The following is a 25,000-nucleotide window of genomic DNA, read 5'->3' as shown; positions in this document are numbered from 1 at the left end:
AGAGAAGAGCTGCCTCAACAGGAAGGACAACAACATGGTAACACTAAATGAACAACTTGACCCATGTATCGCTCATGCGTCACAGCCACTCTCGCACAATGTGGAACACACACACACAAACATTTGGAAGCAATGCCAGTGTTGCCAGCAAAATGTGCGCGGCGGAAAGACACCACTGAAGGATCACAAGCGCTATCCTTGGAAATCACAACACCACAAGAATAAAACTGAGTGGGCCCAACTAAAAAAAAAGAAACCTTTCACCTTATTCTTCCAAAAGTCTGCTCAACATTTTCACAGGGAGTGTTAAAATGTGAGCATATTAATAGGACTGACTTGATTTAGCTTTTTAAATGTCTGCATTGGCCATTTGATTGTATAGTGAAAAAACACTATAATGCATGCTTATATATTTGCAAAAAAGTTAACCATTTACTCTACATTTTTTAAAAAATTGTTTTAGGCATTTTCCCCCATATGGTGAAAAACAAGCCAGCCACATTGAAGTGGCTGCTCAAAGCTGCCTGAACTAAATCTAGTCTCATCCTGCATATCAGTGGTTGCACAGGAAATGGTCAAGCTGAGAAGCGAGTGCCTCCCGCCCGCCCGCCACAGACGGCGCCAATGAACCAATCAAGTGGAGCGGCTTAACGCTTCCGGCTGTTTACCTGCAGTGATGCTTCCTGGTGGCCAGCCAGAACCTGCTCTCGCAGCCGTAACACTGGGCAGCCAAATGGTCAGGGTACCAGCGGGTGACCTTAAAAGAGGCCCACAGAGTAGCCATTTTAGCCACAAGATAAGATCACAGATCGGCTTGTGAAGCTTTACGAGGTGGGAAAGGCGTGTTCTACAAAGTCTCTCGTCAATGACTACATTACTTGTATTACGTTTTTTCTTTACGGCAGTTCGGCGGAATGCCAAAAGTTTGCGTTCTGTGTGCTTGATTCTTCCGCGAAAGGATTGCGCCTACTGATTTACAAACTTGTAAGTGCACCTTGACTTTCAAAAGTTGAAATAAAAAGTGCCAGAAAAACACAGAGTGAGGGAATTCTTTCAAAATGTGCATGTAGCCCACCTCAGTGTCCTGCTTGTCCACTTGCTCCCAACTGGCTTCGGAGAACAGTTCCGTGCTGCACCGTGACAGACAGTTGGGGTCCATGTTGTACTCCGAGTCGGTCATCAAAGTCTGCCAGAAAGAGGAGCGTCTTTATTTCCTGTGGATTTGGCCATTTGACCATTTGACTTATCATCTTACCAATTCGTCTCCTCCGTTTCCATTGATCCGATGGGAGCCGGCGTGCTGCTGGTTTTCCAGGCGACTCCACAGCTCCTGTACCTGTTTCTTCAGAGTCTCCACCTCCATCTGGTGCCCGGCTTCGATCTGCCTCAGCCTTTGCTGGATGGCGTCCGTGTGTAGCATCAGCCCGTCGTCGTCCAAGTGGCTGCGTGACGGCTGCTCGGGGCTGACGGCGGCGCGTGCCATTTGGGCGTGGCACCGGCGCGGTTGCGAGCAGCTGCCTCGGTGGTGCAGGATGAGCGAGTTGCAGCTGGCAAGGGACGCCTGCCGGCTCAGCGGGGCCCGCTCGCCCTCGGCCCTGATCCACTGAGGACCTCCGCAAGGTTCTCCGTCGGAACTGTCGCTGTGACAGAGTCCGTCGCGGGCCAGATCGCCGCTCGCTGACTGGAAGGCACTGACGCAGGGTCGTTTGCCGACCCCGTTGAACGTCGGAAAAAAGCTGTGTTCGTCGCTCTCGGCCATTTTCTCTCTCCTGGAAGTGGGCGGTTGGCCTTGGCCGTTGCCGTGGGCATGGCGGTTCTGGCAGACCGCAGGCGGGACGGGGAGTTCTAACCGGCTGCACACCTCCTCCGTCAACGTCTCCGTCGAGCTTTCCATAAGGGAGACCCTTTTCTCGGCATCTGTCAAGACTGGGTCAGGGTCGGAAGCGCCGGTCGTCTTTTCATCCACGTGGCTTTCCTCGGGTGACCTGTGAGCAAAGCCGTTCAGAGTCCTTTGAGGTACAGGTGCCTCTGGCTCACCTGACTCCACGTTTTCATGAGCGTACTCTAGTTGTCGAGAGCCGTTCTCCAGAATTTGCTTCTCCGCATGCTCTAACGTTTGGACTTGGTCCTCGCTCGGACCCTCCAAATCCAGGACAATCAGCGCAGGCGTAGGAACGGCGTCAAGATTTTCGTTGGCTTTCGCAAAACCATTTTCCGGACGGTGGCCGTTAGGAAACATTTCTGGGATCTGGATCGTGTGGAGAGACTGATCTTCCTCCTCCTCCTCCTTGTCCTTGTCTTCATCAGTTCTTGAGACCTTCTCCTCCGCCTCCATAGCAGCTCTGTTAATAACATGGGTGAGAGCAGCCCTCACAACCTTCTGAGCATCTGCTCCCATGTCCTCATTAGTAGCTTCTTGAAGAATGTTCTCCATCTGTCCCTCGGCCACGCCCACGGCCACAGACAGTTCCGCCGCCTGGGCTTCTTCCCGACACGCTACGGTGCGCATGGAGACGCCCTCTTCCGAATCCGAAATCGGGTGCGGGTCGTCATCCAGCTCGGAGTCCGCTCTGTTCGGGTAAAGGCTCAATCCGTTGCACTGCACCTCGTGTTCCCGGTCGCCCCCTTCTTCCGGATCGACTGCCATGTTGAGATCCAGAGAGCGCCGGTGGTCCTGCCACTTCTCATTGAGATTTGGGTCACTAGAGCGCCGATTGGGAGCCAGTGCATTACCCAGCTCGCAAGCACTAGGCAAATTGTCGAAGGAACGCGTCTTCGTACATCTAAAATGGAAAAGAAAAACAGAACTTTAGAGTTTTAGCCTTACGTGTGCGTTTCATAATCAGACCTTTGTCTCTATCAAGAGACAAGTACTAATATCACACATGGTGTGGCTACAAGGGCCCAAGGAGAGCAAGATGCGCAATGAGAGTCGGCGTCGGCAACCTTCAACCGGAGTTTGTCTTACATTTGAGTATGAATTGGGGAGTTCTGTGCCAGCGTGCCAGGCTCACCTGCCCAGAGGCGCCTCCTCAGAGTTGTTGCCAGGCAAAGGATAGGGAGCACAGGACTCGTCAGAGGGGGTTGTAGGAGAGGAGCTGGGCAGATACACTGCAGTCCACAGCATCAAATTGCGCACGTGGCACACAGGGTGGAGAACCTGCAACAAACCATGAATAGTTACATTGACCGAAAATCACACCGCGCAAGTTAAGCCGCTGTATTAAGAAAGTGTATTTATCTAACTAGCCATGCTCTACGTCATCAAATTCAAGAGACTGCACCACTTTTCTCCCTAAGGGCCTGGCCCAAGTGTGTACATACAATCTCGGAGTGCGAAGAGTACAGCATGTTCCTCAGTGTGCGGTTGGCGGGTCTCAGCAGGGACCACACCGAGCACGTCCTCTCTTGAACGTGTCGGTCTTCCCTCTCTTTGCCACTGTTACACAGGAACGTGCCGAACAGACAGGAGTAAGCATGTTGCACCAGCTTCACCTGCGAAAACAACCATAGAAAAACATGTTGAGGCTCGCCAACTCACAGCTGAAATGATAAGCACCAAGGCCACAGCTGTGTGATTCCAAGACTGCTGAATTATTACGACTACTAAAAATTCAAAAGATACGGTATGAACAAATGACTTTAACGATATCTATTGTAAGGAATAATTTCATTTGACACAATACTTACCAGGAAGGCCTCATTAAACTCAAAGGAGCACGGAAACTGCCTCTGCAGCTGGTGAACACAGTCCAGCCATTGCAGGAAAACGGGGCAGCGCTCATTCACGTCCTCAGAGTTCTCGCCATGCCCACATCGGTCAGCAAACTTGTGGCCAAAGTCTAACCAGTCCGTCTCCACCAAAACTTGGAAGCCCTACACAAAGATACCCAATGCATTTTTTTCAATGATAACTTCCTACACAGTCTTGTCAAAAACAGCAGTCGACTTAAACCAGTCTTTTTTAGGTAGACGTACCTCTATAGTGCGGTAATATGGGTCAAGCAGCAACTTTGACAAAGCAACAATTTGAGGTGTCCGATCCCAGCCGTCTGAGCAATGCACCAAAACAGGCCTCTGGTCCCTGTCCACGGCGTTGACGACTAGCAGGGCCGACTTCAACAGCAAAGACAGGTGCTGCAACCATTTGGTGCTTTCCAGTGCAGAAAGCCAGCTTTGGGTAAACAGAAAAGAGCAACATGTGATAGGGCATGTCACAACCATATTACTTAAAACTCCAATAAATACTACACAAAGAAAGCCCTACTTTGCTGGATCGGGCATCTGCGTGCAGAGGAATCGTAGAGACTGGAAACTCTTGCGTATGGAGTGAATGTTGGCCATGCCCATGAACACCACCTCACAGTTGGGGTAGTATTCTAGAAGACAAAAAAAACCTCCATTGAAATCGAATGGAAGCTGAGATATAAAGCAGACAGGAAATAAAGACGAACCCTACCAGGACATTCACAGCCTCCACCTTTTGCCCTGTTGGCCACAGCAGCTGCATAGGACCTGGCATCCAGAATCAGTAACTTGTGAGGCTGGATTGCCAATGTCTCCACCTCTGAGCTGTTGGTCATTGCGGACTCTGATGCAGTTAGAAAGATCTGAGTTACATGTAAATTTACATTACTGCGGATCCAGGTAGCGTGCTCGCTTCCTTTTGAACGATACATTCTTATACACGTGTTAGCTATGTCCACAAAACGAAAATGTGAACAATGGTTGATCTGCTGTCTTTTTTATTTTATTTCTTTTTAAGAATTAACTATTAAGGACACTATTTGAAAAGTATTAGAAAATGACATAATACATATTGAGCTTTATCTTTGTACGTGGCACAGGTAAATGCCACGAGAAAAAAATAGTCAGGCCCAGACAGGTAGGATTGCACCACCTCATCATCATCATCTACAAACTCACTGACTTAAAAGCTCGAAGAACAATCTGTGTCTGTTTGGATGAAAGCCAACGTGTGCTTTTTGCGTCTAATCTGGAAGTGTGCGTAGGCGAGCCTGTGCGAACGCTCACCAAAGTCACTATCAGGCAGGTCGGAGCCGTTAGTGTAGTTTCCGTTGGACAGGTGTTTGTGAGAACTGCTGTCCACAGCACAAGCCTTGGCAATGGACTGAACCAAGTGTTCATCATCCGCGTTCCTCCAGCCCCACCAACTGACCTCTGGCTGGCCGCAGCGGGCGATCACAGCTCCTGTGCTCAGGTGTCTGAAAGTACAAATAAAGTTATATAAACAAAGAATAAACTGGAGCACAAAGTCAATAATGCTGACCGAACTGAATAAGTGGTCAAACATGGTCACCTATGATCGAAAGGAATTATGATTCCAAACCACCTGACCTGTATACCACGGCAGGGAACCTCTTCCAGGAACGGAAAGCTGCCACATTTTCCAGTTCTTTGTCCGTAATCCATGCTGGTACGAGAAGCTGCTGGGGATAGCTGGGGCACAGCCTGCTAATACAGAGGGAGCAGAGAAAGAAGGCATAACAGAACCCATCAGATCTGACCGACTGTATTAGTGAAAGCTCAACAAAAGTCTCTGTCGACAGACATTTAAGCCTGGGCTTGCACTTTTTTTCCCGCAGCACCAACGGAGTACAAAACAACAAGGCTAAAATGTCTCTCGCATGCTGATCTGCGCTCTATGCCAATGAAAGCAAAGGTCGCAATCGCTTAGGCGTAGGTACCGACAGAGCGGAACGGCATTTTCACCTAAACTTGCTGTTGATGTCAGATATCCTCCAAGCATTTTGAGTGTCAAAGCCCATCCTCTCTACTTCATTCTTAAACCAGGAGGTCACATGTTCGCCTAAAGACCAGAGAAATGGGATATGACCAGAGTGCCAAGACTGATACTTGGGGGGGGGGGGTTACAGAAGATGGGACTACCTGGTCTGCAAAGCTCTCCGTGCTGCTCCTTTTCACCAGCGTACACATCCATGCACCATGCGTGGAAGGCGAAGGAGAAGAGATCCTCTAAGCGAGAGGGTGGCCGCACCACGACATTCATACGCTTGAGCCATTCTTGACATTGCTCGAAGGTAGAGAACTGACACCTTGGATTTCAAGCACAGTAAAAGAACTGGTTTCCTTTCTGACAGTTACATAATAAAAATGATTCACTGCTCCAGACTTCTTTGGATTAATCGTAAACCGCAGGGTGTCAAACGTGCGGTCCCCGGGCCAGAAATGGCCCATCAGGGGGTCCGATCCGGCCCGCAGGATTGTTTTGACGGGCACTTTGTAGCTCATTCATACAGTCATCTTTTTTTCCTACCTGACGACTTTGCAGTCCTTACAGGTGACATGCAACTGGAACATATCACGACACTCCACACTCTCAATGAGCTGTAGGGGCACCTGTAAAACAAGTATAGTCAGAATAAGTACACAAAAGATTATAATAACTTTATGATAAACATTAACAGAGCTCAGGACAAAAAAACACCTTCATGCTAGGACTGGGCAAATTTAATAGCGACATTTATTTAACGTAAAACTCGGTGACTAACCTTGCCAGATTAAATGACTGTTACGCATATGCAAATGCAGACTAAATAATTTGGCTTGTAAAGCTAAACACACATGACAAAAGTATATTACACATATTGTGCACTAAATACAAACATTTCATTTTTCAGGCAAAACTAAATGTTAATGTACAATGGCAGATGCCATTTTATAAGAAAAAAAACAATCAACAAATAAGACAAACCAAGTTAACAAAAATGAAAAGCTTGGATGGAATGGGGAAAAAAAAATAAAGATTGATGTGCAACAGATTAGTTTGAATTATTTAGATGACTTGTTAATAGAAATGTCCATTTTTGTTTCAAGTAACATTTCCTAAAGAGCTCTGATAATATACACCAAAAGAGGATTTTCATTTTAGCTTAAAGTTTTCTACCGAATTAAATCAGATTAGAAGGCGAAACAATTGGATAGTTGCAGTGACTGTAGCGCATGCTTGCAATACTTTATGGAAATACCTAACCTGCTTTGATATAAGCTTTGCTAATTAAACCAAAGTACAGTGCACAGTGTGCTTGGGCTGCAGTTTGCATGCAGTCTGAAGTCATGCATGATTGACGTGCACTCATCAGTAGGCTAAATTTTTGTGCCCGAGTGAGCCTTTGTATAGTTAAATGCGTTGTTTGAGTAAGGCGTGGTTAGTCTTCCCACACATTAGTTGCCTCCTTGCGCCTGAGAAAGTTGTCTAGGTAGCAATTACATTTCATTAAAGGCACTCAAAAAATGACAACCATCCCACGCCGTGCATCACTGTTTGATACTTACTGACACCTCACAAGAACAACTCTGATCCGAGACAAGAGAGAAAAAAAATAACGTGAACAGTGCTTAATATATCTGACCGGGTGCTATTCACTATCAACAAAGGGCTGTAATCATGTCACATTCCGGATGCCCTTGCATCACGAAGTTGCAATTTGATTGTCGCTCTGTAATCTAAATCGCTAATCTGTACGTCAACAAGATTTCGAGGTTGCTTGCACTTCCCGCCGAAAACTGCCTGGTGATGGTCACATTTTGTCAACTCGTCCAAAGATGTGAGAGAACATTGGCTGTCTGATGTGAGCAAGGGTAATAAACGGCAATTTCAAACACGCAGATGAATATTGCAGCTTCTGGGAAAAAAAATCCAACTAGCGCGAATTCAGAAAATCAATAGGGACAGCAACAAAAAAATGTTTTGTTTTTTTTGTTGTTTCATACTGTGGCATTTGTTTTTGCAACTACAACAGCCTTTTTTTTGGGGGGGGGGGGGCAGTTGAACAACAAATTAGTTTATATTGCTAAATAACTACAAAAATAGCTGGCAACAGATTCATTCTGACTATTTTGGGTATGTGATTTTTTGGGGGGTGAATGCATGTTGGTTCCTAGGATTATAGTATAACAGTTCAAGCTAGAGAACATATTGTGCAAATGTGTTACACTCTTACATAAAAGTGAAACAAAAAAACAGTCATCCCATCTGAATACTAATAATGGAACCAATTGTCGAGTAATTGAGCACGACGCCTTCTTGTGTCTTTCAGTCTTTTCAAAAGCTAGTCCACGTGATTAAAGAGAGGAAGAAGAGAAATTGTTGTAACAGAACTCCCCTGCTGCAACAAGTTGGCTTATCTAAGCAGAGCAAGTTTTCTTATCTTGTACGTTCACTTGCTTCACACTACACAAGCATTGAGTTTATATATATAGTGTGTTCTAAGTGCTGTCCGAGAAGCTCCTGACAGTCACATTGCACAATCAGTGAGTCTTTAAAACATCAAAACCCTGCGCAAATTAATAAAGGGCAAAAAAATAAAGGCTTTAAAAGAGTTTGGGGACATTATGCAACATAGCACATTTATTTTAACCAAGTTAAAAATGCTGTTTTCATGGTCAAAAATGTACTTACATTGACGACAGACACTTTGAACTTGATGTGCAGACGGTAGTTGGAAATTGCAATGATGGCATCCTCTGCCCGCCCCACATACTCTGTAAACTCCCCGTGCAGCTCAGGAAAGGGCACCTAGCAACAGAAAAATAGAGTTAACTGCAGAACCCAAAGCACGTGCAGGCAGAATCGGGGATCTTAAGACCGATTATCATTTAGTAATATTAATTAATTGTTGCAAGCTAAGGATTCCTCACCTGCATGTTTTCCTCCTCCAGGACAGGGGCTTTCTTGGGGAAAATTTGATTGGCCTGGATGCACTCTGAGATCTTGTGCCCCTCCTCCTCCTGCATGTAAAAAGACCCGCTAAGCATGACGAACTTCTGACAATGGAAAAAACACAATCTTCATTCATGTATTTAGAGGATTTGACTTGGTTTTAAATGCTTGGCACGGAAAACTCAGCAGACAATAAATTCACAAATGGTTTGCATAAAATTTGGGGGGGTCATAGGGTTCACTCAAGATGTCTCTGGACATAGTAATTAGAAACATTTTCTCTTTTGTTTGTGTTTTACATGACAGCTTAATGTGGCTAAGTACTTTTCGATTTGACACAAGCCTAGTTTTTCTTGACCTCAGCAGTTTTTCCAAAATTGCATTTATACTGCTTTTAGTGTCTAAATACAAGCAACTCAAGATTTGTATACACGAGAAAAACAAAATAAAAACTGATCTGAACTGAACATTGTGCAGGTTAAACGCATTTCCTATAAAACAGAATCTGAAGTGACTTGTTTATCTAGAAGAAAAAAAAAAAAAAATTAAGGCACACAAATAATGCGCAATGTTTTTCCCTCCGCTTGCTGCCTCAGCACAAATTTTGCACCCAAACAGCCACTGAAGGATTAAGCCTGCTGAAAACAAAAGTCCGAGTAGCCACCCAAACAGTTTATCACGTTGTCGCGGTCATGACGTGACACAACAGGAAAGCAAATGTGTGCAATAAAAACTGAAAGTTGCCCTGCTTCGACAGCAGCCCAAGGCAATCTTTGACAGACTAGTCGCTGACATAACTGTCTGCTTCCTGGTTAGCGGCAGATAAAGATTTGAAATCAATAGAGAGTTTCCAATGCTACTGAATGCATGCCATGCAGGATCTAGTGCAAAGCAGAGAAAATAGTGTACCATGGCTCCTGTGAAGGAGTGTGGCTCAGCCGAATAGTAGGAAGCCTGGCCGGCAGCAGCCTGTGTGAAGAGAATTCATTAAGCAATCTGTCGTTTATTTAAAAAAAACAAATCTAGATAGGGTGGTGCGCATATGATAATGGTGAATGTACTATGGAAACAAAGGATTTTCATTATTAATAATCAAAAAAATTATATATCACAAACTTTTTCATTATTGTTGCAGAGGTGAACACAATTCTTTTTAAACTAGAGAGCTAAGAAAATTGTAAGGTCTTACCCCAGACAATCGATGACTAACAATGACTAGTCCAGATAATCAGCAGTTCCCGAGTAAGACATGGAAATCTATGGAAATACATGCAAACATTGAGTTGGATTGGAATGAAACATGAATAATTTAATCGCTGTTATATTATTTATTATGAGCATGTACATTACAAAGGAAAGAATCTTGTTTGATGAATTGGAAAAATAAAATGGAACTTGAGGGTGGGGAAGGTGCTAATTAAATGTTACTAAAGTACTTGAAGTTGTAGGTCTTTCAAATGACCAGTTATAGTTTTGGGCGTCCTTTTTAACCATTTAAATGCCACTTCAACATCAGATCATTTTAGGAGCAATAAGATGCAGTCTAAAATCCTTTCAAACAAGAAAAAAAATGTAGCAAATAATGCCAGTCAATGAAAACAAGATGAATTAAGTGAGTGGTTAGCACAGGGGTGGGCAAACTATTCCACATAAGGCCGCAGTGGGTGCGGGTTTTCATTCCAACCCATAAAGAAGACACCTTTTCACCAATCTGATGATGTCGTACAATTGCAATCAGTGGATTGCAGTCAGGTGCTTCTTGTTTTCTACAGAAATCTTATTGGTCAACATGTCTGTTCCTGATCGGTTGGAACAAAAACCTGCACCCACAGCAGCCCCCGAGAACCGGTTTGCCCACCCCAGGGTTAGCACGTCAGCCTCACAGTGGGGGCTCCTAGGTTCAAATCCAGGTCGGTCCACCTGTGTGGAGTTTGCATGTTCTGTGTGGGTTTTCTCCAGGTACTCTGGTTTCCTTCCACATTCCAAAGACATGCATGGTAGGCTGATTAGACACTCTAAATTGCCCCTAGGTATGAGTGTGAGCACGAATGGTTGTTTGTCTCCTTGTGCCCTGCGATTGGCTGGCCACCAATTCAGGGTGTCCCCCCACCCCGCCTCCAGCACCCCCTGCGACCCTAGTGAGGATAAAGCGGTTCAGAAAATGAGATGAGATAATTACACTGACTAATTATTTTGTAATCAAGTCCACCCCTTGTTAAAGACTATTGCAGGACACAAATTGAGCAGCGAATTTGTTCTCTTTCTCTCATGATCCTTGTGGTGGTGGTGATGCGAGGTGGCTAATGCAGGTTGGTCGGTGCTGCTGGTGCTGCCTGATAAAGCCTATCTGTCCGTCCCAAAGCACACGACTTTGTTTACCGCGTGGGCCCGTGACCCGTGGCTGCGGCTCAGCGTGGCCGGAGTTCAGTCACCCAGCTAAGCCCCTTAGAGCCTTAACGGTACTGCTGTCCCGTGACATGCCACAGTGCATCAGACTGGAACATTAGCCAACAAACAGGCCCAACATGCGAACTTTCAAAGAACCGGGTTTTGCATTGCAACGTTGACATATTGCTTATTTAACCCTAAAGCTAGTCTAATAGAACCAGCAAAAGGTCAAATTGCAGATCAACACAATAATTGACGATTAAAGTAGCGTGAGAAGGGGAAAGCAAACAATTATTGGGCAAAAAACATGTCGCCGCTTCGATTCTTGTGGTAACAGGTTGTGCTACCAGATCGGCCCCAAGACTTTATGTACAAAGAAAAAAATACATAAAATTTAAACAAGAGCAACGTTCCCATCGGTGCATTTCTTCGCACTCGTTGGGTGACGTCCACGTTGAAAATATTGCGGGGAAAGTGGCCGTCGGCGGGCAACGTCTGTAAAATTGTTCATGCTAACGTGCTAATGCTAACTCCGATCCTAATGGCTGGGTTAGAATAAGACGAACGGCAGAGAGAAGTTTCCGAACGAGATGAGCTTCTTGATAGCCGGTGTTTGTGTTTGCTAACCCGCGGCCGGTGGGCTGCTTAGCCCCCCGGTTAGCGAGGTGGGCTAACGCATCTGCGTGGACGTGTGTGCAACTGTTTTTGTTGTTGTGAGATGGAGGGCGGACCCCAAAGCGGGCCGAGGCCTCTGTCAAAACACTCGGCGGCGGAGCGAGCGCAAGCCGGCAGCCTCACCCGTCAAACGAAGCGACGAGACGCCAAAAGCCAGCGTATCATCCGAACGGCGTGCAGTCGACGAGCACAAAACGACCCCGCGGAGGCAGAAGCATCAGTCATATCCCAAGCCGAGGCTGGCTGGACTGTGGCCCTTTCCTGCGCCGAGTCGCCGTCGCCATTATCGCAAATTCTCCGAGCCCAACTTTACGTGTTTGTGACGTCACACGCCAAAGCAATGGCAATGGGCGGGGTGGAGGCGCTCACCCCACGTGGTGCAACCATGTAAACACTCCCCACATTGTGCCTCAAACGCAACACTTCATTGGCAGTAGCTTTTAATTAGCATTGGAATAGCTTGTTTATTTTTTAGATTCATGCATTGCATATATATTTTTTGCCCTTTGTAGGACATGTCACTACTTTTAGTAATGTCTTAAATTTAACCATGAAACAAGAATATGACACTTACATGATATCCGCAAATGTAGACGCCAGATTTACAATAATATTGCACAGACAGTTTTATTATTAATCATTATTGTGTTTTTGAATATAAGATGATGTGTTTTCAATGAGTGAATTCAAATAAATTAATTCAATACAAATTTCCATCCTGGTTGTGGCCCAATAGCACTGCACAGTAGATTTTTCAAAATTATTTCTTAATATTTACTTACTGCCTTTCATTGTCAATGATAGATGCTCAATTAATTAAAACTTATGAACTAGTTAAATGCGTGCCCTATAAATGGGTTAACTTGCATATTTTCAACCAAGGACAAAGCTGAGGGAATTAAAATATCTGCTTGGAGTGTTCCCACCACTAGAGGGCGGTCAAAACAATACCAAAGAAACCCCCTCTACAGCCACTGTAGTAATATTTTTTTAAATAAACCTTTTCTCTACATTTTACGTATTTTAAAGATTTAATTCAACCATATATCCCCACAATGGGGTGGCCCCGTTAGGTTACACCAAGAATTTGCTTTAGGCCTAAATGATAATGTTCACTATTGCACTTTTTATGTACATCATATTCATAGTTTTTTTTAAAATTAATTTCACTCATAATCTCTTAAATGCTAACAATTAATCAAACAAAATTAATATTATCTCTCTTGACCCACTCTCACTTCTACCACTAATTGAATAAAGTTGTATAACATATGCTGAGTGACAAAGATGGAGTGAAATGACGACAATAACAGAAACAATGACTAACAATAAATTGTCAAAAAACTAAAACAAAATGAGAAACATGGACTTACATGTAAAAGAAGTTAAAGACTGAACATATCTTCTTTCATTTTGATGAGATGGACATCTGATTCTGGTTTTCTGAACAGAAATAAAAACACAACACAGCAATGTCTTTAAACAATTATGTATTGAATGATGGCTTACAACCTAATTTGCAAGAAGGTACGCCGTCCACTCTGACATTTAATTGCGTGGCACGAGTTTTTGACTCATTGTTGACTTCCAAAGGATTTTGCAACGAACTTCAGTCTTGTCATAACCATCTCCATATCCACGGCTGAGTGAAAATTACATTTTTGAGGACCAATTACCTGTTTCTTTAGTGACTAATGTCAGTTATAATAGTAAAAAAAACACCATGAGTAAGCTTTACTTCACAAAAAGCTTTGCTTTTGCAAATAATACGGTGAAAAACCCATACTCTTGAATAACATCACATACAATGCAAAACTCCTTTGAGGATAATGCATGGTGTATATGATATGTCACCTCCAAACTCTATATTTATGACAGAAATGTTAACTGGGTTGCTAATGGCTTCTCGTTAGAGTGGATTGATGAAGAAATGATCAGTCGGATGTTTAAGCTGCACCATGCATGGACTTCACTATCGTAAAAAAGTTGATAGAACAACACAAAAACACTGTCTACCCCTTGTCATGTGATCTAAATGAATTATTTGCATGCAAAACAATGAGATTTTTCATGAGTTGCTAAATACAATTATCTGCCACTTGCCCATGGTTCACCAGAAAAATCCCTCAGAGTGATGATACATCATTTTATGCACCAAAACCGAAAACAACATAGAGCAAATTCTACCGTTTTTCAAAAAAAATCACCCCATTAGCTTCACACTGGTAGTTTCAGTCTCGGATCTTTGACACAATGCTATACAGAATTTAACGGCAACGACTGCTTCCTGAGAAAGTTGCCAAGTTTGCAAAACTCCATCAGGTCAGATTAAATCTGAGTTATTGGCTAAAACTTCTTTGCGTTTTATGCTCACTGCCGCTGAGGAAATAGAGGAAAGACTACCCTGAGAATGTCTTAAACACGGGCAAGCTTGTTCGACCAGCACAAATGGGTTCGGATGATTAAATCTGTGCACTCTATTTCATTAGAACCAGCACATTATATTCAAGAATTGAAGGTGTTATTTCGAGTAACTGCGTAATATAGTTCTACATCGTACAATCCGAGTCTTCGGAACTATCTGAAGACATGTGCAAGTGTTTACTAACAACTTCAACGATTCAGTCGAGGCAAAGACTTGTGGACACTACGGATATTGTTGATATTTTTCTCAAATCCTCACAGTCGACAAAATTTAAGTGCTGTAAGTAGTTCATACACAAGGTCATGGATATCTAATGATGTTTTCCGAGTATACAAAAGAAGCAAAATACATAAAAAATAACATCTTATGCAAGCATGACAAAATATTAGGACACACAAAACACAGGTGGTCAAATATAACATATGGGGGGATAGCTATAACCATGTGTCCTGGAATTAAATGTCTATTTTTTTTCTCCACCCAGGCTAATGAGGTCATAGGAAAATGATCATGCTGCCTGCGGTGTCATAACATGCGTTAATCACAAGGTCAATGCTTAAGAGGTTGAGGTGTTTCATCAAGTATACATTATTTTAGCTACAGTACAAGATCCATTTTGAGAAAGTGCACTCAGTCAAGTGTTGGCTGTGAGGAGGACCTCCCTTCAAATAAAAATAAAAAATAAAACAAAACAAAACAAACTTGCTTTCACTGAATAGACATGTTGACATTTTGGAAATCACAGTCTGAGTTTTGGGTATGAACTGTTTTCTTGGAAACACCAGTTTTGGAGCTCTTTTAACCTTTTTTGTATAAGAAATAAACATTTCAATGTCATTGACGGTGATAGACCCCCAATCACGTAGCTGTTTTCTTCCTTGGTCAATTTTAAGGACTTGTTACGACTAGAGGTCCAATCCATTTGAAGCAGGAGGGCTGAATGGATGTTCATTTGCTGTCAACCCTCCAATGGATTGGACGTCTATAGCCGTCATTGATAGCCAATGATTTAAGCGGACGGTTGGGTTAAACTTGTCTTGTGTGTCTTGGTCACTCTCCATCTGAGAAAGAAGAAACTGCTTGGGTGTGAAGAATTCTATTGGCTAGCGGCTAGCTTAAACACAAGGTCCTCAACGGTAATTATTTGTTCAAGGAAAGAGGAAAAGAAACTTGTCAAAAGTACTCCACTTATTATATTTGTCACTTCCTTTTTTTGTGAGGCTTTTCAACATTTTTTTTGTCTGGTTTTCACTCAAGTATTAGCACGGGAGACTAACTACAGAGGATAACAGGGTCAAGTGAGTAACCATGCTACATCAGGTTTCCAGAAGGCTATTGCAGACAACTCTACAACATGTACAACCACATTTTATACGTGAGTTACAAATAGTTTAAAACATATCACCAAGGAGTTCATTAACAAGATGTTGAATATTTAGAGTCTTACGGGACTATTTCTCAGTCGGTGAAAGGATTACATGTCACTTGACTTATCAGTCCGGTCTCAAAGACAAAATCTGAAAAATTGCTATTCAAAAAGTAGCAAATTTGGTCAACGTCCCTTTCAAATAGTTATAGTGCTTTTAATGGCTTTAAGACAGGGGTCTTTTTAATCTCACCCAGTGGCAATCTACAGGATTTCAGTGTACATCTTTATGACACCATAGCTGCAAAAGTCTCCTCGTCAAGTCCAAATAGGTAAAAGGACAGTTTGCTGCCGTCATACATACAGTAGCTCAAAGTCCTATGCAATAAAAAAGGAGAAAACAAACGCACATTTAGAAACTTTTCAGTTTTTGTGGGAAGGCAAGCCTATCTTTTGCTCTCATTTTCTACAAGTTTTCATCTTGCGAGCTCAGGCCTTTCCAGGAAGCTTTTCTTTGCGACGCCTCGGCACGCTAAAAAGTTCGACGGCGCCGCGTACGAGTCGACGGGGGACTTAAAACTCCCATTCCAGTGTTTCTTCGCGATTGGCGGCTCGCTCCAACCTGTGGATGATATTATTGAGGTTTGCCATTTTCTCATTGCGTCTCTGACTGCTTCTGTTGAGCTTCGGGCTTTGGAATGGAGGGGGCGCGTTGGGGTCCAGGCTGTGATTGGGCGGGTTCGGAGGCGAGGGGGATATGGGGGCAGAGCAAGAGGGCACGGGAGAGACTGACATCATGAGACCGGGGGAAGATGCAGCGGAAGGGGAGTTGAGTGAGATCTCCAAACTACTGCGACAGGCTTCCGACGAGGCCTTGAAGCTGAGGGGGTCTACGGGCGACTTTCTGGAGTCTTCCCCCTCGTGCCTGGACTTATTCACTCTCTGGGGGGCGTCTATAGAGGTGCTGCTATTGTACACGGCCAACTGACTGCTTACCCCCTCTCCCTGGCCAGTCGAGAGGGGCTCCCCGCAGTCGGCGGCAGGGTCCTCGCGCTCGCTCTTGCACGGGGGGAATTGCACTGCGGTGGAAAAACACTGAGCTCTGGTTAGTCTGGTCGAATCCTCCGCCCCGGCTTCCCCTCCGTTTTCTCCGTCCGCTTCCTCTTGTTTGACGAAAGGAAACGTGATGTTGCCGGGAGGAAGGCTGGAGTGGTTGTGTCCCGAGGGGGGCTGCGGCCTCCTCTCTTCACCATCAGAGTGGGGGCTCCTCGTCAATGGAGGCGAGTAGCCGAGGTGCTCGACGTCCGTGTCGTTGTCGGGCAGACCCTCTGTCAGGACTTCGCGCCGCATCCTGGACCTGCACGACAAAAAAAATCACGTTAGACCAGTGGCGGAACTAATGTGAATAGGGTCTGGGGGCAATGAGTGCCAAGGGGCCCCTTGAATATTGGTCCCAGCCAACTGAGTGGGGGATTTCTGTCTAAGATATTTCCACACTGAAAGACGATTGCTCCGAAAATCAGCTTACGGTAATTTTAGACTCTCCTTACCCAACCACGTCAGCTAATTTGGTGATTAACATCACGTCATCAGTGGGTTTAGCAAGTAAGAATTTTTGTGTTCGGTTTGTGACATTCACAATCCATTTGTGATTCTAAATTTGGTCGACATCAGAGGACAATATCGGACAAATAGTCAACCCAATATCTTTTAAAATATAGCATGGCAGCACATGAAACAAACGATAAGAAATATATTTTGCATCCAGTTTCCCTCCGAAAACGTTAGCTGAATACTATTCCATCTGTGGACAAAATTAAATCTCACTGACCAAAAATATGTCAAAGCTACAATGTTTTGCTCTTTGTTCCTGTACAGAGTCGCAACGGGTAAAAATCATCAGTGAAAGTTGCATCCAGACTGGCCTGTAGTTGTGGAACCAGTTGATAACCGTGTTGGTTTTGAGGCGTAGCTGGGCTGCGAGCATCTCAATGGTATTCTGAGAAGGGTACGGCTCCAAGAGGTAGACCTTCCTCAGGGTTTCTTTCTCCTCGGCTCCCAGCACCACTCGAGGTTTCTTGGCCTGACCGTACGAGCACAGGTCCAGCGAGGCTAAGGCTGGACTCACGCACTCGGAGCGAGTGCTGGGCGAGTCGCTGTCCGAGCCTGTGCTCAGGAGTCCGTATCGCCGCTTCAGGTAAGCTGGGATGTGTTCAGTGGGGAAAAAGAAAAACAAACAAACACGGCCATTTTAGCTGGCGTACTAAGAAAACAGGCGGGAAAGCGTACCTTTCTTTTCCATCTTTTTCATGGCCCTTAGCTTTTCCACATTGTGAGGATCATTAAGCCACAACTGCATGCGCACAAATGGCTCCCTGCCTTTGAGGCTAAGTTTGTGCCAAGGTTTGGGCCGAGACAGCAAGTCGGACACCGAGCCTTGCGTCAGACCCAAAATGGTCTCTCCAAACAAACGCTGTCCTGTGGGGGGGAAACAAAATATAAACTTGTGTCTTAGTGTTTTTTTGTGAGGTGGTTACAAACACACAGGTTTAAGTAGACAGACAAGGGTTGATTACAAACTACACACACCTGATCACATGAGGGAAGGGAAGCACTCAACTAACTCGAACACTTCTAAGTCCATTATTCTCAATTACTGGGTCGGGACTAGAAGTCATTTTTGGTGGATCTATCAGGTTTTAAATAAAAGACCCACCTAGATTATTGTCGGTCAACACCTCTTTGACTTTTTTAGTGATGGCGTAGGTGTCGAGCTCAGACGACATGGCTACCAGCTCCTGGATGCCAAGTGGGTTAGCGGGGTGATGTAGGCCTATGAGATTGGCTGTTGACTTGACTCCCTCGGGCTGGGGAGGGAGGCCCAAGACCAGGTTCTCAGGTTGCTGATTCTCTTTGCTGCTCTCCAAGGAGAGGCTCACCGGCTCGACGAGGGGACTCGGCTGACCCTCTGCCGGACTCAGCGGTGGCGATGGTGACGACTGCGTTGGAACTGGACTCTTATCTGGGAGTGAAAAGCAAAAATAGTCGATTATAGAAGGCGCTCGAACACATGAGATCCGTTCTCGTGAAAGCATCCTGACCCTGGTGAGAGGTCTGATTGAGGGTCTGGCCTAGTTGATCAAGTAACCAGAGCTGCATACGGATGAAGGGTTCCCTGCCTTTCTGGGTCAACTTGCTCCAGGGTTTGGGACGTGAAAGCATGTCACTTACGCTCCCCTGAGAAAGCCCAAGCACCTGCACAACAAACAATTGTTTTATGTATGATATGACACACTTTGAGGAGTCAAATGCAACAGATAAGAAGATAAAGCAATGAATGGTCGTTGAAAAATAAAGCAGTTCAATAAACAGCCACTAGATGAAGCACCACACCGTTAATATGGAAGGAAAAATTCATTTTACAGTAATTAGGCCATTTGGCAGCGACACAGAAGGAAGGTGGGACGCTTCTTTTTTTTTTAGCATTACTATAAAAGATTTGAAATGAGAGCAACATGAAAGGACTTTCAACAAGAGTTGGAGTGAGCTTTTCTCATGATAGTATTGTCTTTTAGTTTAGTTTAGGAATATTTATGTGCTTCTCGGGACCATTCATTGTGAATCATTTTGTCAAAGCAAAATTAAAATTACTATCTGAAATTTGATCAATTTCCATGGATAGTCCGTAAACCATACAAAAAGGGACGTCTCCCAGTCCATTTTTTATGGCAATAAATGGTTTTGGATCGCAAATGTTGAATTTGAGATCAGTAAAGTGAACCAAAAATATTGTGAAAAACAAAAGTGTTTTAAAGCTGATGGCAGTAAATCTACTTTTGCAGTTATGAAGGATGTCCAGTCATGGATTTTGGGCCAAGAGTTAACATATTTTTTTTTTAGACAAAGTCACACTAGCCAAAAATGCATTGGAGTCTAGGTCTCTTATTTGGGGGGAATTTTATCATAACAAAATAATAGTTATTTAGGTCCCTTTTGCCTAATCACCACGACACAAATTGATGACCAAACTCGACCCTGCTCCAAATCACTAAAGAATAACTTAGCCAACTATTGAAGTTAGTGTGAAAAAAAAAAGTAAGTCAAACAATGCAAAAAAAGTGTGACTCATTGGGCTATTATTTACCTTTTCACCAAAAATCCTCTGGCAGATTCCATTTTTTGCCAGCTTTTCCTTCACCTGCCTCGTCAACTCAATGGTATCCACCTCTCGGTACATGTACAACTCGTACTGCTCGGGAGTCAGAGGCGGGACGGTGGGCTTCAGAGCCCTGGGAATGTACGCCGGATAGTAAGAAAGGCGGCCGGGACTCGGTCCCGGGGACTCGCCGCTGACCGAGGTGTCCGATTCCACCTTCACCTCCGCGGGCCGCCCCGGTCCAAGCTCTTCTTCGGCGGCGGACGCCTCTTCGCTGAGACATTCGCCGTTCTCCAGGCGGGGCCAGGGGCGGCTCAACGCCGAGGGTCCCGAGGAGGAGGAAGACACGGCGGGGGAAACGGAATTAAAGGGCTGGGAGCCCCCCACTCCGCACAGCCCCACGGAGCCTCGCTCCTGAGACCAGTGCTGGTCGAAATAAGTGCCGACCTCCCCGATCTCCGATTTGACTTTGCGGATGATATTCTGAACGAAGGCCGCGGGGGAAAGGACGCTGAGGGGCGTCTGGGTGCCGCTGATGGAATTGGCCACGCAGACCGTGACGCAGCCCCCCTCTTCTTGCTTAATGGAGATGGGCAAAGGTAGGCCCCTTGAACGATCGTGGGGCCCCAGCAGTTCCACTTGGGCTGCGGTGCCAGCCGTGGAGGGTCTTCCGCTGCCCTCCAAATCCATCAAGACTTGTTGCTGGGATTCCATTTCCCTCCTGGCCTGCTGTAGGATGTTCTTAATGGTTTCGTCAGAACTGTTGCTTGTCCCGTTGCTGCTTCTGCCAAAGCTGGTGGTCACGGGAGTCTTGCAGTCTCCTAAACAAGACAATTGTGTACTTTTAGACCATGTCGAAGACTCATAGACCTGATCCAGCGCAAGAAAAAAAACTAGGCAGATTTTGGCTGATCTTGATTCTTATTTTTTTTCAATTCGGAACTTATGTTGTTGTTTTTTCAACTCATAGTTTCTCCAGATTGGGGTCCACCATTATACAATAGCATTAAGATAGCAGACTTGAATGAATATTGCATTTTAGTACACTATTGTACTGGAAATGAAAAATAATAAAGGTGAGCATTATTTAACATGGTCAGCAGGGCAGGGGATCAAACTCGCAAGCTTTAAGTAGGGAGATGACCACCACTGACCCATCGGATCAGGTCTCACTAGGCAGACCCTGAAAATCGGGCGAAAAACGATGTGATGATGAGCTCTCTACTTGAATTTGTTGACTCTAGACTCACCACCCCTCTGGGACTGAATCTCCTTCTTGGCTTGCTCCAGGATGTTCCTGATGGCGTCGTCTGACCCAGTTTCTGGAGTTCGGATGCGTGGAGTGATGCTCCCTGCCACGGAAAGACAGACAGAGAGCAGAGATGGAGGGGGTGAGTGGGATGGTTGATCAGAGAGCAGTTTCAAGGCTTTACTTTTGACTGCTAGATCAATGGCTGCCTTTGAGTGTGTGTTGTCTGAGGTTGCCGTATACGGGAAGCTCAACTTTCAAAAGCTGTGAATCTAGGGAGAAAACAAAGTTGAAAAGCAAGACTACAAACATGCCACAGGAAAGTGCGCACGGAGAAGTCAAGGATGAGGGCCAAGTTCGTTTTTGTCCAGCAAATACAGAGGAGGAGCGTCATTGGGACCTTTCTGCTTTCACTTTGGTGTTGCAGTTAGAGGAAGGCATGGACAGTCAACGAGTGCTTACATCTCATCCCTTGTTATTCATTTGTTATGGGGCAGTTTGGGGCGCAGGTGGTTGAGCGGCTGGTCCTCTGATTGAACGACCGAGGGTTGGAATTCTGCCTAACACTTGTAGATATTGACTTTATGTCCATAGGCAAGACATTGTACTAAACTTGCCTCTGTCCAAGTCGCTTGAGAGTGAGCAGGTGGTGGTCAGAAGAGCCAATGCCACAAAATGGTTGCTTCACTTCACTCAGTCTGCATATTTGGCTACAATAAAAGGTTATTGCTAGCAAGTGTGGAGTGAATGAATAATGCGTTACAGATGGTCTTATTAGTGTCATGAAAAACCACAGTCGTCCAAAAGTAAGTTCCCGAAATTACAAAAGATGTGAGTATTGTTGATGTATGTTGAGAGAGAGAGAGGAAAAAAAAGACAATCAAGACGTAATCAAGTATTCAACTGTTCGCATTTCCTTTTAAAGGACTTTCTGATCGTGATTGGGAGGAGCCATTAATGCTTGACTTAAATGTATTCTATTCATCATTTCAAAGTAAAATGAAACTGTAGTTCTGATGTGGATTAGAATCAATGTATACCAGATGAAGCAAACAATAAGTAGTGCCCACTTCATCCACTTGGCAATTCAGACCACACAGGCCATTGAACCAATAAACCACGGGTGTCAAAGTGACGGTCTGGGGGCCAAATCTGGCCCGCCACATCATTTTGTGGGGCCTGAGAAAGTAAATCATGAGTGCCGACTTTCTGTTTTAGGATCAAATTAAAATGAAGAGTATATATATATATATATGAAGAGTATATATATATATATATAAATCATTTTGTAAAATCTAAAAATATATTTAAAAAAAGCTAAAATAAACATTGTTTTAGATCTATAAAAAACTGAATATTCAGGGCCTTTAATCCAGTTCATTTAATCAATTTATTTAAAAAAATATCTAAATATTATGTCTAAAATGGTCCGGCCCACATAAAAAAGCGGCCCGCCAACCAACCCGAGTCTGACTATAAGTCTTCCTATAAACTGTAAGCTCTGTGTCCCGTGTTCCACTCACCTCTTTGACGGACCTGAATCGTCCTGAGGGCCAAGATGTTTTGCTCATCCGAGAGAAACTGCTTCATTTTAATGAAAGGCTCTTTGCCTTTGACGGTCAACTTCCTCCAAGGTTTGGGCCTGGCCAGGATCTCACTGACCGAGCCTTGGGAGAGGCCCAACACATAGTGGCCGAACACACGCTGGCCGATGTTATGTTTCAGCAGCTGCTCCTTGACCTGAAAGGCGATCTCCGCCGTGTCCACTTGGTCGTCGTCGCCCGCGATCGAGCCGCCGCTTTCCGATTGGTCGCTGGGCAATCCCGCGTCGCTGCCTCCCGAACCTTGAGTGGCGGACATGAGAGCCGCCTTGGCGGCGTAGAGTGCGGTAGGGAAAGCCATGTGGCCCTCCTTTTTAAAGTGGGGGGAGAGAAGATGCTTGTGGAGGAGGTGGTCCCCGGATAGTCGATCGCCGGAACACGGCGAAACGGAGAAGGGACGGGCGAGATCGTGGCTGGAGGACGAGCCGTCTAGCGTGGGAGGACCGGGGCTGGGGGAGGTGTGACCGGTGTCCACATGAGAGGACGATGAGTTGGAGCCAGGTGGTCTGTTCGTTTCTCTGCCTCCATCCTCTGACTGGTCGTCATCTGCTTTCACAAAAAATAAAAAATCCTGAAAGTGATCCGTTTTGAAAAACTAATACAACCTGAAAGAAATCATAACACTACAAAACGGACTGTAAGAAAATAACAAGGCTTTTTACCAGTACTGTGCAATATCCTGGCCTTTTCCATCAAATATTTGTGAGATGGAAGAAATGCCTCTTTATCCAGTAGGAGGGCCTCAGTGACCTTTGCAGAATCCTGTAAACGCAAAAGCTACATTTAGAAGGAATAAGATACAGTCATTGATTATACTATTTTAAGAGAAATATATTTTTTGGGCATTTGGGCTAGATCTGTGGAAAAGAACACATACCTGGGATGAGCTGCCATTTGCAGAGGCTAGCTTCATTACCTTTAAGATACTAAGGGCAGAAAAAACCAACATTATTTATCTTGACTTGAATAAACATTTATGATACATCTGCACAACAATCACCTGAGTTCAGTTTTAATCTCTTCGTAATCCATTTGGGATTTCAGTTTGGCTTCTAATCTCTAAAACGGGGTAAAAAAAACATTAAATGCAAATCATGAGTGATATTCGGTTATGATATCAGTGGTGCAGACCTCAATAGCTTCTGTTTTGTAGGTCAACTGTCGTTCTAGCTCGATGATCTGATTGGCCGAGGTCTCTTGCACTTCCTGTAGCGTGAACTGAAGCCGCTGAATGTTTTCAAGAAGGCGGAGGATTTCACGGTCTTTTGCGAGCAGAGTGGCCTCCAGTTTGGAGCGCGCAGCCTCGCCACTCTCATTATTCTCCTGAAAATGTGAAGGCAGATAAAAAATAGAGATGAAGGGTGGGTGGATATACATGAGATTAATAAGATCATTAGTAGAGCATTTCCATGGTATTGTGAACAAAATACGGTGTAAGAACAGTGATTAGCACGTCCGCCTCACAGTTCTAAGATCAAGGGTTCAAACCCAGGCTCTGGCCTTCCTGTATGGAGTTTGGGTGTACTCCTCGTGCCTGGGTGGCTTTTCTCCGGGTACTCAGCTTTCCTCCCAAAACCAGCCTGGGGAGCTGATTGAACACTAATTCAGGGGTGTCAGACTCGGGTTGGTTCGCGGGCCGCATTAACGTCAACTTGATTTCATGTGGGCTGGATCATTTTAGATATAATATTTTGATTTTTTTTAATAAATGGATTAAAAGAACTGGATTAACAGCCCTGAATATTCAGTTTTTTATAGATCTAAAACAATGTTTATTTTAGCTTTTTTAAAAATATATTTTTAGATTTTTCAAAAGGACTTTTGAACTAAAAACCCCAGAAAAAAATGATTAAAAAATTACAATTATTGATTTAAAAGGGGGAAAATCAGGAAATTTAATATACATCTATACTCTTCATTTTAATTTGATCCTAAAACATAAAAGTCGGCACTCATAATTAACTTTCCCGTGCCACACAAAATGATGCGGGGGGACAGATTTGGCCCCCGGGCCGCCACTTTGACACGTGTGCTCTAATTTGTCCAAAGGTATGACTATGTGCTTGAACGGTTGCATGTGTTCTTGCGTTCTGTGATTGGCTGGCAACCAATTTAGGGTGTACCCTGCCTACTGCCCATAGTGAGCTGGGATAGGCTCTAGCACCCCCGTGGCTCTCGTGAAGATAAGTAACATGGAAAAGGAATGAAAGAATGGATTCCCAAAATGCATCTAGAAAGCACCGTGAAGTAAAATGTGTAACGTAGCTGACAAACAAGACGCCATTCTTACCTTGCCGGCGTCCTCGACGAATTGACAGCCACCAGCAGAGGCGCTAGCCCCACTGACTAGCTGCTCTTTTAGCCTCTGCACTTCCTTCTGGGCTATTTCTGCTCTCTGTGAAAAAAAATGTGCCTTGATTACAATTGTGAGGATGA

The 25,000-nt window shown here is 44.6% G+C and overlaps 2 protein-coding genes across 4 annotated transcripts in view; both read right to left on the bottom strand.

The window, feature by feature from the left end:
* mtmr3 (myotubularin related protein 3) overlaps positions 1-12,093 on the bottom strand; it is a 16,520-nt gene extending 4,427 nt beyond the window's left edge. For 2 of the 3 annotated variants that reach the window (XM_077600575.1, XM_077600576.1), the window contains exons 1-16: positions 8,683-8,778; positions 8,444-8,560; positions 6,299-6,381; positions 5,911-6,077; positions 5,734-5,830; positions 5,359-5,472; positions 5,035-5,225; positions 4,460-4,591; positions 4,268-4,379; positions 3,979-4,174; positions 3,691-3,876; positions 3,325-3,495; positions 3,015-3,160; positions 1,256-2,783; positions 1,076-1,186; positions 669-757 (exon numbers count right to left, since the gene is read on the bottom strand). In XM_077600575.1, the coding sequence (XP_077456701.1) occupies positions 669-757; positions 1,076-1,186; positions 1,256-2,783; positions 3,015-3,160; positions 3,325-3,495; positions 3,691-3,876; positions 3,979-4,174; positions 4,268-4,379; positions 4,460-4,591; positions 5,035-5,225; positions 5,359-5,472; positions 5,734-5,830; positions 5,911-6,077; positions 6,299-6,381; positions 8,444-8,560; positions 8,683-8,778 (3,536 nt within the window). Of the gene's footprint in view, positions 1-668; positions 758-1,075; positions 1,187-1,255; positions 2,784-3,014; positions 3,161-3,324; positions 3,496-3,690; positions 3,877-3,978; positions 4,175-4,267; positions 4,380-4,459; positions 4,592-5,034; positions 5,226-5,358; positions 5,476-5,733; positions 5,831-5,910; positions 6,078-6,298; positions 6,382-8,443; positions 8,561-8,682; positions 8,779-9,613; positions 9,674-9,893; positions 9,962-11,890 lie in introns of those variants that run through there. The other variant, XM_077600574.1, reaches the window with a different exon arrangement.
* A 1,147-nt stretch (positions 12,094-13,240) lies between these two features.
* cux2b (cut-like homeobox 2b) overlaps positions 13,241-25,000 on the bottom strand; it is a 91,041-nt gene continuing 79,281 nt past the window's right edge. Inside the window, exons 10-22 of the mRNA XM_077600756.1 lie at positions 24,855-24,959; positions 23,696-23,887; positions 23,565-23,623; positions 23,442-23,490; positions 23,227-23,326; positions 22,487-23,110; positions 20,965-21,066; positions 19,703-20,535; positions 18,660-18,813; positions 18,275-18,580; positions 17,848-18,036; positions 17,484-17,760; positions 13,241-16,915 (exon numbers count right to left, since the gene is read on the bottom strand). Coding sequence (XP_077456882.1) covers positions 16,132-16,915; positions 17,484-17,760; positions 17,848-18,036; positions 18,275-18,580; positions 18,660-18,813; positions 19,703-20,535; positions 20,965-21,066; positions 22,487-23,110; positions 23,227-23,326; positions 23,442-23,490; positions 23,565-23,623; positions 23,696-23,887; positions 24,855-24,959 — 3,774 coding nt within the window. The 3' untranslated portion in view covers positions 13,241-16,131. The remainder of the gene's footprint in view (positions 16,916-17,483; positions 17,761-17,847; positions 18,037-18,274; positions 18,581-18,659; positions 18,814-19,702; positions 20,536-20,964; positions 21,067-22,486; positions 23,111-23,226; positions 23,327-23,441; positions 23,491-23,564; positions 23,624-23,695; positions 23,888-24,854; positions 24,960-25,000) is intronic.

Source organism: Stigmatopora argus, chromosome 5 (assembly GCF_051989625.1).
Source record: "Stigmatopora argus isolate UIUO_Sarg chromosome 5, RoL_Sarg_1.0, whole genome shotgun sequence".
NCBI lineage: Eukaryota > Metazoa > Chordata > Actinopteri > Syngnathiformes > Syngnathidae > Stigmatopora > Stigmatopora argus.
The sequence above is the reverse complement of the archived record's forward strand: the minus strand, read 5'-3'. Positions and strand labels throughout refer to the sequence as shown.